The 20,520-nt window shown below is 37.9% G+C and overlaps 1 protein-coding gene across 3 annotated transcripts in view; it reads right to left on the reverse strand.

Annotated features, from left to right (window-relative positions):
* fstl5 (follistatin-like 5) overlaps window positions 1-20,520 on the reverse strand; it is a 175,049-nt gene that overhangs the window by 119,555 nt on the left and 34,974 nt on the right. For all 3 annotated transcript variants that reach the window (XM_039813230.1, XM_039813229.1, XM_039813231.1), the window contains exon 3: window positions 19,536-19,566. In XM_039813230.1, coding sequence (XP_039669164.1) covers window positions 19,536-19,566 — 31 coding nt within the window. The remainder of the gene's footprint in view (window positions 1-19,535; window positions 19,567-20,520) is intronic.

The raw sequence follows: 20,520 nt of genomic DNA on the forward strand, positions 1-20,520 counted from the left end.
TTTAAGGTCTAGAGGCTAGAGGTCATTCCCTTATGGCAAATACTGTATAAAGTAGCCTACATTAGCAACCTGGGCCGACGCCGTCACGCCGCTATATCTAACTTGTATTGCAAGCAGTGTTGGGCAGTAGCGGTACTATATCAACTACTTCTCAATACAGTTGCAGTTCCTGAATCAAATTGCTTTTAAGTAGCTTAGCTCTTTTATTGACCAAGTAACGTTAATGCAGTAGCATCCAGACAAGCTACATTTCCCTGAGCATTCTGAAGCTCAAGCACAGCGGAGCTTTCTGCTGCTGTCTGAAATAAAACTGCTGAGGATCACTGACACCACCGCCAAACACAGACGAGTAATGTACATGGATGTATAAAAGAAACAGCTCCGATGTAGTAAACTACTTTTGCCATGTTGCTGTAGCTTCACAAGCTACATTTATTTGGGGGCTAATGTTTAGCTTTAGTGTGTATAGCTATATTAAAAATATCTGTAAATATTCAATGTTTTCATTTGTTTTCCCTCCCATATCCACTCCTGGAACCTCAAGCAAGATTATAATTTTTTTTGGTTATGTTCAGGCAACTCAAAGTATGTTATGACAGAATGATTGTGGTCTTCACTGTAGTTCATCGCAATACATGTATAGGGACCAAAATGTTGCCAGAGACCGTTCCTTTAAAACATATCAGCAATGCAAATTAGGTCCACATGATGGTAATGACAGGGTTGCACTGCATTAGATAAGAGGGTCCTGAACTGTAAAACTGTCATGGAAAAAAGAAAAATAACTTAACTGAGGCGCATACAGGCTGGCATCCACAAACTTTACTCTCACATTGCACACACTGTGCTTCACTGACCAATAAATATTGACTAGAGAGTGGTGCTTCACTTCATTAATTACGATCTCTGATGAATTTGGCTTTGAGCTGAATGGTCTCCTGATATATAAAATCAAAGGGAAACCAAGATGAACACCCTGTGTTTACAGTTCCTCCTAAGCAAATGGTTATAACAATGCATTAGAGTAATGGCTTTGCTTCTTAGCTCATATGCATCACACATTGTGAAGTTAGTATCAGTGTCTGCCTTAAAAACCGAATTCCAAACAGGAAACAGTTTTTTTCTTTGCACCATTTTTACAGAGCCTTGTAAAATTCTGTAACCAGCTAAAAGCCACATAGATGCAGCGTTTTGTTTTTCAAGTGAAAGTTAATGCAATCACAAGAGACTTTAAAGGGAACCTATTATGCTTTTCCGTATTTTCTGTCATATCTATAATGTTACAATGTCAGATTTTCATGTTACAGGTGGCCAGAGCTTCAAAAAATGAGGTAAATGTATTTCAGAGAAATCTCTGTGAGTAAAAACCACAGATTTCCCAATGTTCTGACACTCCGCTTTCAACGTTTTTTTTCTACTTTCGGCTCGTGGGTTTCTATGATTGGTCCAGGCAGGCTATTGCAGTTTTTTTTAGGCTACTGCTGTGTTTACATAGGAAAACAGTGTATAATAGATATCCTTTAAAAAAAACACATAATTTTGAAGCTTCCTGTTCCTTAAATTCTGACATTTTACTGTTGAGAGCTACGCGGCTTTCAGAATTTGTTCATGAATACCTGAGCTAAATTTTAGCAGTTGGAATGGTAAACACAGAAACAAACTTAAAGTGTTCAGCCTCATTCACATCCCTAACATCTCCCCACACACAGTCCTGCATTATCCTCCATCCGTCACACAGGGTTTAGACGAGATACGAGTGTGTACACTGTGACCTGATTGGAGCCAGTCAATTTGCTAGTTTATTAAATCCCTGCGCTGGCCTGGCATAATGATTATTCAGTGAATTTGTGTCGCACAGCCAGGCATCCTCTGCCACCAGCAGGGTCAGCGAAGGGCGCAGTCATTTGTTATCAGTATGCACATCCAACAGTCTGGTCATCAGCTGACATCAGAGACAAATGAGGAGTTGTGCAGCCATTCATTTATTGATGACCTATTACTCTTCCGAGCATGGACAGAAATACATGATGCTCAGTGTTGTGAACCCAAGGGTCTTTTATGTGAATTTTGAACTGTAACTGTGCATTAAACAGCTATCAGGAGCATAGATAATAGTTGGGGTGGTTTTTTTTCTGCTGCTCTGCTTATAGGCTACTATTACAAGAAATTACACAAACACTATGATCTATTCCAGTATGATGTGTTGTAATACAATATGGTATATGAGATATGATGCAGGATGTGATGTCAGTTGTGTAGTTCTGCTATGCACAACAGAGGCATTTATTTTTACCTACTAAGAAACTGGAAACTGTTAGTAAACCAGAGTTTTGATCCAGACTGCAGCAACACAAGATTAAAAAGAAAATTAGAGTATATTTCGTAAATTAAAAAATATATAATTGTACCAAGCATGCAGTGTTTCCCCTAGGACTTTTTCCAGCAGCGGTGCTGAAGTTCATGAGTTTTATTTTGCGCCACCTAAAGATATTTAGCGCGTTTGCTGACAAAAGAAGGGCTTTAGCCACATGTTGTACACAGTTGTAGATGTTGAATTATGTTTAATAAAATGCTAGGCTAGACGTACACACATACTGTACTTGGACATGGCTGACATATAAGATTGGCATTGTAAATAGAGAAAAGCCTTGCTATCAAAGCAAAAGAAAAAAAACACAAAGCAATATAATAGAAACTGCTCTTTACAAATGCAACAACCTGCTCTCTTTTTAAAGCCATTAGAGCTGCTTTCCAGCATCTCTGGTGCTCATGCTGAATTGAAATGCTCAAAACCACTTGCTCTATGCCCCAATGTTTGAATCACATTCACTCTTGGACATTCATCTCTTTTTCAACAAGATCCGGTGCATCTCCTATTCCTAGTGTGGGTTTTTCTTCTTCTCTTCCTAAACTAAGAAGATTTGACTAGTACCCATCTGATGTTTTCCATTACAGCAGCTCAGAGTCCTGAGACCAGAGTGTGGTTAACAACAGTCAAAGGCTCTAAGCTCACACAGTGTGTCAAGTTAAGCTGGCCCACAAGTAGGGATGCAGCGGTTAACCGATTTCACTATTGACCGCGCTTTAAAACGTCACGATTAATTAATCGTAAAAGGCTCCGCTACAACGAGTGTTAACTGACTGCAAGTTATGTGTAGCAGTATGTGCAGTTCTTATTAAACCTCCTTGACAACATAAACATTTGCATTTGCGCACACACACGTTGGTCTGATCACGGCAAGTATTGCCTGTCAAAGTGACAGTGGCGTCTCCTTGGTGGGATAACTTACTGCTGCAATTTTTTAACGTTACATAAAGTTAGCAAACACCCGGAAAACACAGAGCAGAGAATAAACAACTACTAAAACAATGCTAAAACTTTACACGGCACATAAACAATGTCACATTTCCTTACACCAGCTGACACATGGCTCGATTAAGTTCTTTGAAATTCTCAGCAGATGTTGAGCAGGTACATAAGGCCAAGTGTAGAGCTGCAAAACCTGGAATCCACAAGCATCTACAGTAGCAGCAGCTGAGTGTATTTTTAGCCAACCTGTTGTCATGCAAATAAAAAGTTTAATGTATTTATTCAAACTGCCATCCCGCAGGTTTTTCTCCCACGACTGAATTAAACTGTGACCATTAGCAGTGTCTCAGGAACAGCACGCTCCTGAATGTCACCAATTTGTTGACAATGAATTATTTGTGACACATTTATGGAGAATTCAATTTAGTCTCTTGAAACCCTGATTATTTTCAGCCAGCTTCAGTTGTAGGTATGCACAACCTGTAGATTTTATTTTAGACTTGCACTAAGGGAACAAGTAGTGATTTAGTTTTGCCTAGAGTCAATGAGAAACCTGTAACCATCAGAATGTGTTTTGAATAACAAGATAACCCAGCTATAATAGATTTATCACATTAAAACACAACAAATTTCCTAATTTGAGGTTATAACTTAAAATGATGTCTGTACTATAAACTGTGCATACATTCATTTATTTATTTAGAAATTATTCATTTTGTTTTGTTTGGCTCTGTGAAGTTATCCTTGGGCTATCAATTCAAATCTGTGCCCAAAAACAACTGCACTGCCAAAGGACGCACTGTATAATAAAATGAAGCTTGAAGCAGTTTTTCTGACTTTAATTTGAGAGGCTAATATAGGGTTTACTCAAAATCTGCAGCTCTCACCACGTTTAAAACTGTACAGCTCCTGTGTTTAATGGAAAGTTCATGTATGCAAGTGTAAATGTGCATAACTATCACTTTCTCATACTCAGCTGTCAACTCAAAAAAAAGCTCCCTTTTTTTTTTTTATATGGAAATGTATGCAGAAACTTCACCGGGATTATTCTTGGCAAAGATCCTTGTGTGGTTTAAATTTGTTGGTGTTATGCAGCGTCAGAAAGTGTGAAAAGGGTTGAGGCTTCGTTATCTTCAACTTTACACGCGTAAAGTCAAAGACTCATTTCTCTGAAGAAGTAGACCTGCTGAAAGACCTGTATCCATCAGCAATGTTACAGAGGTGTTGTATTACAGCCTGCTGAAATGCACCTCCTATCCTTCCCCCAACGTGTGCTAAATGCATCTCTCTGACAACATTTTTACTCCTGGTGGCATAAACAACTCGTGAACATTTTATGAGAAGCTATTTGAGGCATAAGAGCTTTTTCAACCCTTTGGAGCCGAGTAACCCAATATGTTTAAAACATTGATGACTTCCCTTCCACCTCAATGAGTTCATTGCAAAGTCCTTCCTCTGAAATGCATAGCACAAGTGAAGTCTCAAAATGTGTCATGCCATGTCCTATATTTAGTACTGTAAGTTCACACCTAGTTTCATACTGTAGCTAATAATTGGATTAGTGTTTTGCCTTAAATTTGCGTGTGCCTGTTTTTTCTTTTGCCAGTTGTGTTTTGTTTAATAAAGTAAATTCTGTGTAACTGTACGTGAACAAAGGACAAATCCTTGGCCTCATTAATAAAACGGCATATTCCTTTTTCATGAAAGCTGAGTTTTGGAACCTGCTGATCTGTAACCTTGCCAGCCTCACTCTGCATCTCTGCTTCCCAACTATAAAAATGTAATACTCATGGTGAAAAAAAAAAGCCTTTGCATTTACATTTTAGACATTTACTTCTTATACAAGATGACGGAACAGTGAAATGCAATTTCCTTTTTAACAGTAAAAGCTGCCACAGTTAAAAGTGTAAGGGTCAAAGCCACTACGTGCTGACAGGAGTAGCAAAAAATACAATACCTGTGTAAAATTTTTACATCTGATGGAGAGGTGTTAGATAGAGAAATACAGCAAAGTGGGAATGTATTACATTTTTAAAGACAGGAACAGTTTTGGTGCAGGTATAGTAGGCAAATATGGGATAGTGGGGTGTTTACTACTGAACATCTATCTTGTAGCTCCCTACAAACACAACCGGCAGCACATGAATAGACTATGCTGGGTGAAATCTAACAGAACAACCTAATCAATTCACGCCCAATTTATTCATTAAATACTGTCTGACACATTCATCACAAACCACTTTGCAGAGTACAAAGGACATACTGTAAATACAAATTAAAACTATATAAAGAAAATGCATGTGGTACACTCTCCAGCTTGGACTTCAAAAAATATATATTTTACACATTTGAATCACAACAAATTCACCTTTTACACTGATCCATGAGGGGAAAATGACTTTATTGTATTAGTGAAAGCATCTATTTTAGAATGAAAACATCAGAACAGAATTTTTGTAAACACTTTGTTTTAGGGCATAAATTAAATGTAAATGGACTGCATTAATATAGCGCTTTCTCGTCTTAACAACTACTCAAAGCGCTTTTTACATAGTACAGGCACCATTCACCTTCACACAAGGTGCCACCTGCTCATCAGATAAACATTCATTTATCTTTTTTTGTTTCTAACCTGTAGCACTTTGAGATCTTTTGATGAAAAGTGCATTATAAATAAAATGTATTATTATTATTATTATTGCCCAAGGACACTTCGAAATAGGACTACAGGACCAGGGATCGATCCACCGACCTTCCAATTGGTAGACTTGTGGCTTGGTAGGTACCTGAGCCACAACCGCCCCTAAATGTTATGCTGCTTTTCAGATTGCATCCAAAGGTTGTAAAGATCATTAGGCTGCCTTTCATAGTGTTTCTGCCTTCTCAGCCAACAAAATGTGACTACAGATGCTGACAGAATCTTTGAGTGTTATTTATAAATTTAGTTGCTTATAAATGTTAAATCTAGAGTGCAGAACTTTTACATAAACGTCCATTACATTCAAGCCCTTGCCAAATGAGTTCACACAAGGCTGATTAAGACTATCACCGTCAGGGAAAGCTCTCTGAATTTCTCAGTATACCGGAGTTGTGGTGTCTGGGGTGACATTCAAGCGCTGGCACACAAGGGAGGATGCCAATACAGCTTATTTGTACTGTTCACAAGCACACAAAGTGCCATCAAACCAACCTTGCTCACTCATTTACAGTTCTTCACAGCGTGGCCGTTTATTCTGGATCTCTGATTGGTTAGAGGGTATGTCAGTGTACATTACCTGTATAACCCAATACCTTTACAGGCAGGAAGGGGGGAGAGACCATAGCAATGCAGCGTTTTTATGAATACCACTGATTTTCTTCAGCACGTCGATAGTGTTTGTCTAATTACCCTAACTCCCAGAGAGGGGAGACAAAAGTTCCACACTATAGCTTAAAAGCTAAACCTAAATAAATTCAATAAGATCCAAGATTCGGATTTACGGATTTAATAATACATTTGGGTTCAATTATAACCTACTAAACCCCAACCCTGGCACTAGTTCTGTACCTTTTATTGTCTTAAAGTTATGAGGATAAACTCTAATCTCTCTGCCCTATCCCTTTATTAGCAGGTAAAATACAATTCCCATATTTTATTTAATTTAATAATTCTGAACGTTATCCATTTGCTCAGCTAGACTTTTTTTTAATAGACTTTTTATTACTTTTAATCTGTCACACAATGGAAAGAAATCTACACTGCATATCAATCACTCTAATGTGCACCTATTTTTCATTAAGTGACTTTACTTGGTACTTTCTCCTTTCAGGTTTTACAATACATTTATGTTATAAAGATAGTGATTTCAACACTTAAATGTGCCTCAGGAGATGCTACAATATTTACGTTAATTTAATTTTTGCAAAGCATATATAGGTTATATAACTTACGATAGAAAAATACAAAAATGTATTCTGTTGTAGTAACAAGACTAAAAGAAATGTGTTACTTCCACTGTGTGTGTGTGTGTGTGTGTGTGTGTGTGTGTGTGTGTGTGTCTGGAGTGCATGTGCTAGAGAGTGGATATGAGAGCACCTGGCAGCCACTTGGCAACTTTCCGTCCCATTTCATTCCCTGGCCTAATGACTATACGTGGGCCCGGCTCCTCTCTCATTCTGTCCACATCAGGATGCAGCACTGAGAGCGTTTCCACCAACAGCCCCATTTATCAGAGATTGCCGACTAATTGTAAGCACCCGCGTTTTTTTTTTTTTCAATTACTACTTCACATTACAGTGAGCTGTCTGGCTGGTAGGCAAACAGAAGAAGGCCGTGTAGTTTCTCTTTCCCATATCTGGTATTATGGGTTTGCTTCCTCTTATGTGGTAGTGGTGTGTGAATGTGTTTAGCTGAATCTTTGTTTTTAAGGATCAAATATTAGGATACAAAAATGAGTAACCTCTCACACCAGTAAGGAGACTCTAAATAACAAATATCAGGATTGTCTTTAGGTTAGCGTGGAAGATTAAGGAAATGTCTTTAGTTTACAACTGAAGCACAATGTACTGTTGGGTATGCATCGCCTTGTCTTTTTCCACGGATTAAGTTAAGCGTCAGTTTAAGGTACAGTAGTTTTACAGCAATGATGTTGATGTAGTTATGACTAGATTCAATGCTAAATGCTGTCGTCCAAAGCATTAAGAGCTCCCTCTAAGTTTAAAGTAATGCTGCAGTGGTTGTGATGTGAGGGAATGAAGGTTAACAAAGAAGCAACAAATCTTCAGGGATCATATTGGGAAAGATGATTCCTTCCTTGGAGCAAGCACTTTCTGTGGTTCCTATGGACACTATTAGACCACACAAGTATTTTCATAAGAGGAACTCTCTCGTGTTGTGATTTAACACACTCCTATCTGAATTCATGCCTATGGTGTATTTACTGTTGTTTTTGCATGTGGTACTAACTAAACTACTAATATTTGAGAATATGGGATCAAGGCTAACTCATAAAGATAACTTTTGCATGTCCAACAATCAATTAGGAGTACTCAGCATTTTTATTTTTTAAATGAATGAAACTCTTTGACTCTGCCCCGGATTGAAAAGCTAAAGAGAGGGATCAAGGCTTTTGTTTCATAGCATTCGAAGGGTCATAACGTTTAACTCAATATTTCAAAGGGCAAAAATAGAAAAGAAAATCCAGAGTCACCAAAAAATAGGCCATTAACTGAATAGTGAAGAGAGTGAATTAAAGCACACAATGCTCCTGTCTAACAAAAAACAACAGCAAAATTGATTATTTTTTTTCCGATGATGAAACAAAAAACATCTAGAACAGAAGAAAACAAAAAATGCAGTTGTGTTTTTTTCCCCCACAAACTGCAGTGAGAAGCTAAACCCCAGCTGAGAACAAGACCATACAACAAGACAAGAGTCTACTGTCAATCAATTTGACTTGTTATATCCCTCTACATGCAAATAGTGATACCAACAGTGCAACAAAAAAGGAGCTTTGAAAGATAATGTGGAATCTGAGACACTAAGGCCTTAGCTGTTTTCACTCATGCTTCCTAAATTTACCCCAAATACTGTCTTAGATATGAAGGCACTTGTCACTGCTCTGAGGTGATTTATGTCAGGCTCCTGGGAGAAATTGGATAAAGACTTCTAAGAAATCTTTAAGAATCTATTCTTGTATTGCAAGCTGCAAAACATAAGAAGTCAGTTTCATTTTGGACATAATGTACAATTGAATGAAATAAAATATCTCTATGTTGGACAACGATGCAGCCCTCCCATTCACATAGAATGGTACATTAAAGTCTTGGCTGAGAGCAGGAACCGTCCTTCAAGATACTGCTCCTTCCTATGATTACTGTGTTGACCTTCAGATGGAAAAAAAGCACTGCTATTGCCAAGCCTTCATCATTATCCACTGTAAGTACCACAGGTTCATGCAGACCACTAAGAATTATTGATGAATCTCAATTAGATTTGTCTCACTCCATTTAATTCTTCATATTCAGGATATGGTTTGCCATAACGTATGGGTATCAACATCCTGGGAGTCATTTATACGCTGAAGATAAGTGTTGATGGTAATATTGTTGATCTTGCTAAGTGTGCCGCACATTATGCTTCCTTTGGCAGTACTGATGATCGCCTTGACACCTATCACTTTCTTTTTTACCCTTGTGCATGTTAGTTTCAAATAAGCAGTTTAATGTTTTTGCAAGTTTATTAAGCAATTCAAAGAGCTGAAAATAAATTGCATGCCATACCGTATACTATGGTAAGGCTCATAAATGTTATTTTAGCCTAGAACAGTCATTCAGTCAATGTTTACGAGCATTAATAACTCTCTCAAAGCCAGGAGTCAGAAACTAGGATTTTAAACTTTAATGTTATTGTATCACGACTCAATATCTGTTCAGTTTCAATTTAGTTTTTTGGAGATAACGGTGAATTTCCTACATCAGAACTGATAACAGGACTAAAGTCTGGAGCTCATTTGGTTTTCAAAGAAATAAAATGTCACACAAGTCTCCCATTATTTTTCAGTAGAGCAGTTCCAAACTTCTCAAGATGCAATCTTCCGTGGCTGAAAAAGACTTGTGGACTTTAAACAAATAAAAGCAGTAAAACTGATAACTTACAGTTAAAAATGTGTATCCGGATGAGAGCAGCAGAGCTATCTTGGCATTTACAGAAACACTATTTGAACAATACTTTCTCATAGATTGTAGCTCATTAGAAGCCTGTGCCCAGGCAGAAAATCATACTAAATCATGGTTGACAGTATGCAGTCCTGATGGTTTACACCTTTACACACTTCTGTGTAAAATCTACGACGTCGCTACATACGTAGGTACGTGGAGACACAAACCTATGCCGGACCCTACGCCGTAGCCTGACGTGCACCTCTCGAAAAATTTAACTACACGTCACGGAGACGTACGTTGCTCGGCTGTGGCTTGGTAGCGTTGCATTTCCCCCGACTCATTTCCTGGTTCTCCTTCTCCATAAACAACACGAAATCAAGGAGAGGGTTCACTTTTCCTGCTACAGATGTCCCACCTTGGTCAGAAAGCACAGGGGAGACACTTTGTTTCTCTCACTATGAATCTAGAGTCGTTACTCGCTCCGAAGCTAATTGCCGTCACTGTCTCACTTTCTCCCTTGCTCTACCACCCACTCCCCACACACACACACCAGCGCACAAGTATAAACTACAGGCCACTTACGTAGGCTACGGCAAAAGCTCTGCGTGGAGTTGCCGCAGAACCATAAATCAAGCTTTACACCTGGGACACTAGGGAAGTGCAGGTACAATGGAAATCTACTGTTCATCACACTATTAAAAAATCAAGCAAATTTAGGATATATACAGACAGTTTTGGTAAACTTTTTCAACTTTTCCCTTGTGAATTAATATAATGGAGACATTAATGTTAGTAGTTACAGCTGTGTTGGACTAGTCAAAATGTCAACAGTGGAAAAGGTTTGTATACCTTACTTATAGCTGAAGTATTAAAGGGTCAATTCACCCAAATAAAAAAAATATTTTTATATTGCAGGTGCCCTAAAAATGTGTGGAACAGCTTGGATAGTAACTCAATGTGACTTTAGCCACATCGGCCAATCAAACACAAGCAAGCACACATTACATGTACTAATTTATATTTAATACTTTAAACAAAATCGTCCGACTTCTATGGTATAAAAATAATTGCCAGCGTGATAACTTTCTACAGTTATAAAATCCTGTCTCAAATTAGCACAAACAGCTGCAGTGACAAGCCTTCAAACTCATGGATGTAATCTCTGAAAATGGGGTTGCTTCCTAGATTGTATTTTATCTTCTCACCAGTAACTATAGCAATAAGAAAATGCCCAAATTAGTTGGTTTTTAGATCATTTCAAACACTATAAACACTGTCTCTCAGTGTAATTACACCTGCTGAAACACAACGTTAAGTGTCGTTATTATATATTCCGGTTTTAAGCTCTATTCTATTGTAAAATACATGTCATCTGTCATAATGTAAGAACTTTAAAAGTTCCTTTACTGCTGCACTATAGCAGTTCAAGACACATTCATCAACTGTATCACAGGATACATTATAAAGTTGCACTGTGCTTAAATTATGGTTTATGTTTTGCCATTTTAGGCAAAAACTGAGAAAATAAATAAATAAAAAATGATTCAAAGACGATTGGCCTGTATTAAACCTTTTTCATACTCAGTGGATGATTATCTTAAGAAGAGAATTGGAGAAAGATGGGTAGACAACCATATGTAACATCATGTCGATCTTTGCTTGTGTGTTTTTGACATTGCTGACCATGAAAGGTATAGTTGTCTTTCCCCCCTGAAGGGGTGATGGAGTGGTACTGTACAGTATTTAGGCCAGACACAACTGTCCTCTTATGGCTTAGCGGGTCAAGGAGCATAAGTTGCCTGTCAAGCTAGCCAGAAAAGTCCTGTGGGAATTCAAAGGGAAAATTCTATTGGCCTTCTTCTTTTTTTAAACTCAGCAACTCATCTAAGCCTGTCATTGGTGCTCTTAAGCAGATGGTGCAGTGCAGTCCTGCAGCCTCTCTTTAAAAGCAACTTCTCTCCCTGCCCAGAAAATAAACGGTGCACTCCTTGAAACTACAGTCACTTGATTAAGACTTACTGTATGAAAGCTATTACAAATTAAATTGTAGCGAAACAGTGAAAGGCTAGATGTAACAGGGAGTCTTCCAATAATTCTGTGTGAGAAAAGTGCAGCGCAACGCAGCATTCCCCGCTCCTCGGTACATCTGTGACGAGTTATTAAAAGTGTAACCCGGGCCCAGGGGGTGGTGTGTAATTTTAGAATTAATATACAATTTAGAGCTTGGTGTTTGCAGCCTCTGAATTATTCAAATGTGCTTCTGCTATGGGCTTGGGTCTGGTTGGGGTAAGGCAGCTGTTATGCATACAAATGAATATATTATGTCAGTATATGAAAGAATGCGAGATTACATAGATTAAAAAAACATAAACATTGGTGCCAGGCAACAAAACAAGATGTTTGCTATTGTGCAGAGTTCAAACCTGAAATGATTCACTATACAAATGGGGATAGTCTAGACTTTAGGATGTTCACGTTTTGTTATTTTAGACTGATATTGCATTCTGTCAGTGGAGAAATCTTTCTTTAGTAGCCATATTTCCATGCATGAAGAAGTCTGCAATTCATCTTGTTTCTCAATAACCCTTTGTGTGTCAACACGTTGTCCAGTTAAGAGAAATTTGATTCTATATCTGGTTCACCAAGAATTATAGGTGTATTTAAAATATCAACAAAAGCATAGTAACATAAACTGATAACAAGCAGTCAGTACTTTTACCATTGTCACAATACACTCATATCAGTCAGTGTAGCTTTTGGTTTCATAAACAGGTATTAAAAAACAAAAAGGAATGGTTATTTTATTTTCGTTTTAAAATACAAAATTTTAAAATTTAAATACAAGGCATTTTTTCCTTTTCATGGTCAAAACGGGAAGAGAGAAATTAAAAATATGCTTTGATTTTCATTTTCTATTTCATTTAACAAAAAATAAAATTATTAGAAAACAGAAATGAAAAAATGCTTGTTTTTTTTATATTCTGAGACCGGATGTTTCCAAGGCAACAGTGCCAGTGTACCAGTGTTGCTTTCAGAACAGGCTAAAATTCCTACTCAGATGTGATTTTAGACAAATGGCGAAAAAATTTGCAGAAATCTCTATGCATATCATAGGAAAGTGGGGGTGCAAGATGATTTTCTGCAAGAAATGTGAGGAGATTTTGCGCTGAAAATGGTTCAAACTTGATGTGACCATCTGGCACCACGCTGAAGTTAGCTTCTGCTTCGCAGCGTCTGATTCTGCAGTTGAGGGAAACTTGTACCCCAACTTCCTGAGCGACTGATCCTCCGTTCTTTTTGCACCTCTTTACATAAATATACATAAATATGGTAATGAAATACATCCTGAAATGAATAAATGAGGCAATACATATAAATATATAAATTAGTCAATATAGTTCAATAGCCTAAATACATATGTTTTACTTTTATTTATTTCAGGGGACTATTTTATATGTAACGTTACACATTTATTTCCCTATTTGCACGTTATATTTAAATTAAGTTTGGTTATCTTACAGACTCAGACTAAAAGCAACTAGCTAGCCTCCCTGGCATAGTGCTTACACCATATCACTATCTGCCAAGGGAAATAAAACCTTAATACACCAATGAATAAAACACGAGCTCGGCAGATTCGTCTGATACCCAGCTAATGTTAGCTAGTGCGGGTCACGCTAGCTCCGCACACGGGCCAGAATCAGTCAGCACCGGGGACCCGGGTCACAACCTGCGGGCATCGCTAACGAGCTAACGGCTAGCTGCAGAACAGCAAACGCAGCACGCTAACAACCCGGAGGTCTGATCCCCATAATCTGATCCTGAACCGCCTGTGACTCTCCGCCAGATCAGCAAACTCAACGGCAGCAACAGAAAGTTTGCTGGGATCAGACCTTGGCGCTGTAACAGTAACGTTAATGTAACAGTAACGTTAATTTAACAGTAACGTTACAGACGTGAACTGAAAGTCTATTATTCCCTGGGCTGGTATCGACTCTTTTCGCAGTGAAGTTGACTCTCAGGGTGATGAGGATAGTACAAGCATTTTGTGAGGAAAAAAAGGAGTGAATCTCCCAAAAATTGCAACAGAAAATCTGACAAATGTTTATTACTCATAAAAGTCTCCTCTATAACGTATAAGTTCAAGACCAAGTTGAAAAATACTGAAACACCATTATTTATGCAAATTAGCACATTTAATTAGACAATGCCTCAGTCACGTTCAGAATACTTGTAATACAAGAGATTATCGTCTTAATGTAAATAATCAACTGGGGAAGTTTAATGGAGATATCTGTTGGCTAAAATATTTTCCCTATTCACCTGTAGTGTCTCTTTAACATAGGCTGTAATGGGAAACTGGCATTACTGATATCAGTATTTTTCAATACTTTCCACCACTTGGATTTCTTAGGACTTTTTATGATATAGAGGAGACTTTTATGAGACTAGATCAGTTGAAAGAGTTTCTGTTGCAATTTGTGTGGGGTCATGTTGCATAATGCTGTTATATACTAAGAGTCGGAGGAAGGCAGGGAGAGGGAAATAAATAAATGTGACATTTTGAAATAAAAGTCCACTCAAGCATCATCAGAGTATGGTTCCAAAGCATAGACTGTAAATATTAATATTAACAGTCTATGTTCCAAAGTCATTTAGCCTGTGCTGAAAGCAACACTGGTACACTGGCGATGTTGCATTGGAAATGACAACATCCGGTCTCTGAATATGAAAAAAAAACAGGCCTTTTTTCGTTTCTATTTTCGAGTGATTTTAGTTTTTGTTATATGAAATAGAAAATGAATATCAAAGCATATTTTTTAATGTCTCTCATCCCCCTTTGACCATGAAAAGGAAAAAACGCCTTGTATTTCAATTTCAAATTTTGTATTTTAAAACGAAAATCAAATAACCATTGGTTTTTTGTTTTTTAATACCTGTTTATGAAATGAAAATCGAATGACCAAAAGATACACTGACCCATATCCCTCCAGAGTGTTTATATCCATGTAGACGATGGGTGAACAGTAACATTAAAAGCAGAAAAGAGTTATTGTAACAGAGGCTTACAGAAAACAGCTAAGGGAACCGTGTCAAACAGACAGTCCACTGTGTTTTAACTCGGTTCAGTAAACTTAAACTACAAAATAACAAATCTTGTGCCGAGACTGAAAATGTTTTACCTTTAGAATCACCGAAGTCAAACAAAGCGAAACCCCTGAACAAAATCTGCTAAAAAAATAAGCTATTTAAGCCAAGTTAATGTAAATCATTGCAGCAAAGTGTTTGAGGAATATTCATGAAAGAGTTTTATTCAAGACTTATAAATAAAAAAAAATAGTTGTTCTAATAGCCAAGTAAATGGCATTCCTGTCAAAAACAACAGTACAGCAACCGTGATCTAGTGTCCCATTTGTGTAGTTGTTTCAGCTCACTTGTTGTTAGTATGCACTGAAAATATCATTGGCCAATCAGCTACAGTAATGTGAACACAAATACATTATATATTGAAGCGATGGAGTTAGACTGCTTTGGCACCGTCCACTGGACAGGTGTGACCCGACAAACCCCATCAATCTCCTCCCAAAGCAGATTACTGAGAGTGTGTCTGCAGATGTAGGCATTGTGCCGTTTCTAGTGCTTTACCACCTTTCACCATAGCTAAGATTACACTAAGGCTTCCATGTTGTTTTGGTTAAGACTAATGTTCTGTAGTTGTATTATATTTTTAAATATTGTCTGTAGTGTTAGTCTCAACATTTTGTGAATATTCAGGAGGATTAACGACCCTAATCACAAAGGACCTAGATTAAAACAATGTTTCTTTTATTTCTAAACTAGCTTCCTAACCCTAACCTGATATACGCAGGACATAAACAATTTGTCATTTGTTGAAATAACCGGGGTTTGCTACGCTGAACATGATCGTAAAACACCAGCAATCACGGCCGAGTCTCTCGTTTGCACACCATACCAGCCCAAGACATCCTTCACAATAGTGTTGACACTTTTTACATGTAATGAGGAAGGTACGATTATCTCAGAAAGTTCCATCAGGTATTTCATATGGCTAAATCAGTCTATTTATTCCGTAAAATTGCATTTCACCGGCAGCCCAAGGTCTTGCTGCCTGCATAACAAGCTTGGTTAGTCTGGCACACGCTCGTTCTGGGACTCCCAATTACAGAGCATCCTGAAAAACGGCTGGCATTTGTCTGTCTTTGTCTCATCTGTGCTGACATTCAGTTGGAGTTTATAGGGCACTGCATTTCCCCGATCTATAATTATTTTTTGTTTTCTCATACACACTAAATGTAGAAATAGAGAATCCATCCATCCATTTTCTAAACTGCTCATCCTGTTCAGGATGGCTGCACACATTAGGTAAAATATTGGGGCGGGTTACTCCTTGGACAGTTAGCCAATTTATCACAGTGCAAAGAATATTACAGTCTCAGACAATTCATACAACACATTCAAGTATGTATGTTTGAGTACAGAACAAGACCGAGAGGGAATTCACAACTTTACAATCAAACAGACTATCATCCGGTTTTGATTTTAGGGAGCAAAGTACGTTAAAAAGAAAGCATATATACATATTTCCCAAAATGTCAAACACTTCCTTCCAAAATAAAATAAATATTTTTAAAAAAGATATGCAACTTGTGGTAATGCTTTAGGTTATTGACAGAACCATGATGAATGTATTCTGCAGGAGTTTAAAACACTGATTGCTCCTGTGTCTCCTCTCATTTTGGTCTCCTGGATGTACATTGGAAATGTAGATCGTGACGTAGCTTGTAAAATTTGTAAAAGTTTTAATGCTAAATTGACCTCAGTTGCGTGATAATGACAAGCCTCCAATGTCCAGGGTGATGCTTGAATTATTTAGGATTTTCTCTACAGTTGGCTTGCCTTCTCGTTATTGGAGCTGGAAATGAGTTTGCTGAAAACTGGCCAAAGTGAGATCTCCCCTCTCGGCTTACAGAACATAGCGCATTAAAGTGAATCACAGCAGACAGCTGGGGCCGCCCTTTATGGTAATGCACCCTCTACAATTACTGCTTCGACCTTCCCTGGTGAAGAAAAATGGGGAGACGTCCATTTAGCGGCCCTTTCAAACACTTAGTGGCAGACATCTCGGGCAGCAGGATCACCTTTTGCCTGACATTGACTCTTGTTTAGAGGTGACAGAGAAGACATTAGAAAGGTGACAGGTTGACAGATGACATGCATCTGTCAAACACCAAGAGCACCATGGCGCATTAATGCATCCACACGGCCCTGTGCCATACTGGTAGATGAAGCTGGTTGGGGATAATGGTGCCAACTACAGCTGTGACGAATGGTTAGATTAACCAATCTATCGATTATATTTTAAAGTAACTAACTGCTTATAAAATGACATAATATAATGAAAATGCTCGACACAATTTTCCAGTGTCCAAGGTGACATTTTGAAAAGTGGGAGTGCTTTAGTCTCACATTAGGAAGAAGCAAGTCAGTCAGAGCAAAGGCATCTTGGTTAACTAACATAAGGAACCAGAACATCAGTTCATTCAGGCACAGAATTCGTTTTTTAAGTCACAATAAGTATTTAGGACTTAGTGATATCAAGAAATGTCCTGACTGCATTTTATAAGTTAAGTTAAATAAATGTTAGTACAAACAGTTTTTGTCAGAGCTGAGAGTTGAACTGCTCTCTTTGGTATTAAAAAGTAATTAAATATTAAATATTATACACAGTGGAACAAAACCTACCTACTGATGATTTACAGAGAGAAATACTGGTATACGTTTATAAAAATGCTCCAAAGCACAAAACCTTCATTCAAATCTATCACTATCAACTGAAACATATTTCTTGCAACTACACTGCAGCTAAACTGATTCAAAACATATTGTGGCGAGAGAAGGTGCACATACAGTATATCCTTCAAAGCTTCATGTAAAAACCAATGGTGAGGTCTAATGTCTTCCCCTCCCCCTCTTTTTGACTTGTTTCATACCCCTGTGGACCATAGCTGCCAACACTCCCGTTTTTCCCGGGTTTCTCCCGTTTTTTAGCCCTATCTCCCGGACCCCTCCCAGTTTGTTATTTCTCCCGGGAAACTCCCGTAATTTGCGTTTAAATTATCAGACCAATATGTTTGTTTAATGTTGACCAGTTGCCAGATCTTGTATGAAACGCATCCTATTCACACACACCATATACAATTTTCAACCCGTTTGTCACCTCAACCTGGCAACCTATAAGCCAGTCGCGCAGTTGATCTCTGCGCAACCTTCGCGGAAAGTTCAGACCCGAAAGCGAGCAGATAAAAATGGCAGGTGAAGGTGGTGTGTTCCCACAAAGAAATCGAAATATAGCTGTAAATTTCAACATGTTGGGCGCAACAATTGACATGCATCTTACCTAGTCATATCGACAACCTCCACGCTGTTTGTAAGGTGTGTCGCATTGATTTTAATGTAGCGCACCGCGGGGAAAATGACATTACCCAGCACATTAAAACACAGCGGCACCATCGCGCAGAAGAAGCACATCAGGGCACATTCTTAGGGCATCCTTCATCATGAGAAGAACAGACAGAAGAAAACGTGAAGCAAGCTGACCTCAAGATGGCAATGTTGGTAGCACAGACTTACAGTACACTTAACACTACCCCCACACACACACACACACACACACACACACACACACACACACACACACACACACACACACACACAATGGATTAGCAGTCCATCACCTTAACCACTCTGCCACCTCGTCTGACTTTTTATTACGTATACCATGACTTTTTTTTTATCACTTTTATGACATACAATATTATTGATTTTTTTTATAATTTTTTTCAACATAGTAGCCTATACTATGAATTTTGCGACATGCTATACTATGACTCTTTTCGACATATAACAACATTTTTATCACTTTTTTGACATACTATATTATAGCGTTTTTATCCCTTTTTTCGACATAGTATACTATGACTGTTGTGACATACTAAACTGACTTTTTTCGACATATACTGTGACTTTTATTGACGTACTATATTGTGACTTTTTATCACTTTTTTGATATATTATGCTATGATTTTTTTCGACGTATTATGACTTTTTTGATCTACTATATTATTGCTTCTTTACACTTTTTTCGACATACTATATTAGGATCTTTTTATCACTTTATTCAAATGCCACCCCAGAGTGTGCACCAGAGCGTGGTTGGTTGACTGTGTTTAAAAATGTGATTATCTGGTGAGATTCTCATGTTTAGCCAATCAAACTGGCTAAAAGAGAAGACGAAAGAGTGCTGTGCTCCTAATGGGTTTCCTAGAGTGGAGCTTTTTGTTAAAGGTGCTCTTTCTCTATCTGTATCTGGTGTTTTCTGTTGCTTTCCATTAAAAAAATGAAATACATAAATTCTTTAAACCATGGGTAGTCCAAAAGAACATACAGCTGATGCTTAAGCCTCCATCAGAAAACAACTCTACACCTAACCTGCATCATGTACAATGCTGGTTATGTGGATTGCATGTTGCAGAAGTGACAGGAATGAGAAATAGAAACTTACCCTTTATCCTCAAGCTCTCGGGGATCCCATCCTGCAGGATCGAGAACAAAAAGAAAAGGGAGAAGAGATAACAGTTATGATAAACCACAAGATCACCACATCAACAACATGTTTCAATTTAGCTGAGTGAGTGAAATCCTTGGTGCTTGTGCCATAGGAATTGTATTATATAGACCATTTAATACATTAGCCAACTCTCTTTGCAAATGGCATAGTTTTCAACTGAGATCATATGTCAGTGCAGACATGATGTTAAGGTCCAAGGATTTCACTCCAGAGTGTAAGAACTTGTCTGACACAACGTAGTTTTGTCTGTTTGAATGGCAATTCACTGAAAAGTCAAGACATTAACATGCCATTACGTTAAGTGGTCATTAGCCTCACTTACAAGCACAATGCTAAACTTTTCAACACACATTGTCACATACCCTATGATTCCATTTTGTGCATTAACATTTTATACACAAAGGAAATTCAAAGTGATTTACATAATACATTAAAAATGTAAAAAGGAAACAAAAAGTTATGAAAACATTAAAAAAAGAAAAAAGAAAAAAACCGAATAGAACCCTTTTTCAAGGAAATGAAATGTTAAGAATAGAAATATAAATACAGGATACAAGGGCAAGATAGATTCCACTTTAAAGCTAGATAAATACATAAACACAGTGGTGAAATCAAGTTTTTATCATTTGAAGCTGTTATCCATTTCCTATCACCAATAGAGCTTGAAAAAGTGATCCATATCCCGTCTGGATTATTGTAATTCCTTATATGCAGGACTGCCCCAGTTCTCTATTACAAGGCTTCAAATGGTCCAAAATGCAGCTGCCAGATTCCTGACTGGGGTTCGCAAACATGAACATATCACTCCTATTTTATTGTCTCTTAGCTGGCTGCTGGTGCGTTACAGAGTTGATATGAAAATGCTGCTGTTTGTTTTTAAATCCTTAAATGGTCTTGCACCAGCTTACTTATCCAAACT

This window comes from Perca fluviatilis, chromosome 10 (assembly GCF_010015445.1).
Source record: "Perca fluviatilis chromosome 10, GENO_Pfluv_1.0, whole genome shotgun sequence".
Lineage (NCBI taxonomy): Eukaryota > Metazoa > Chordata > Actinopteri > Perciformes > Percidae > Perca > Perca fluviatilis.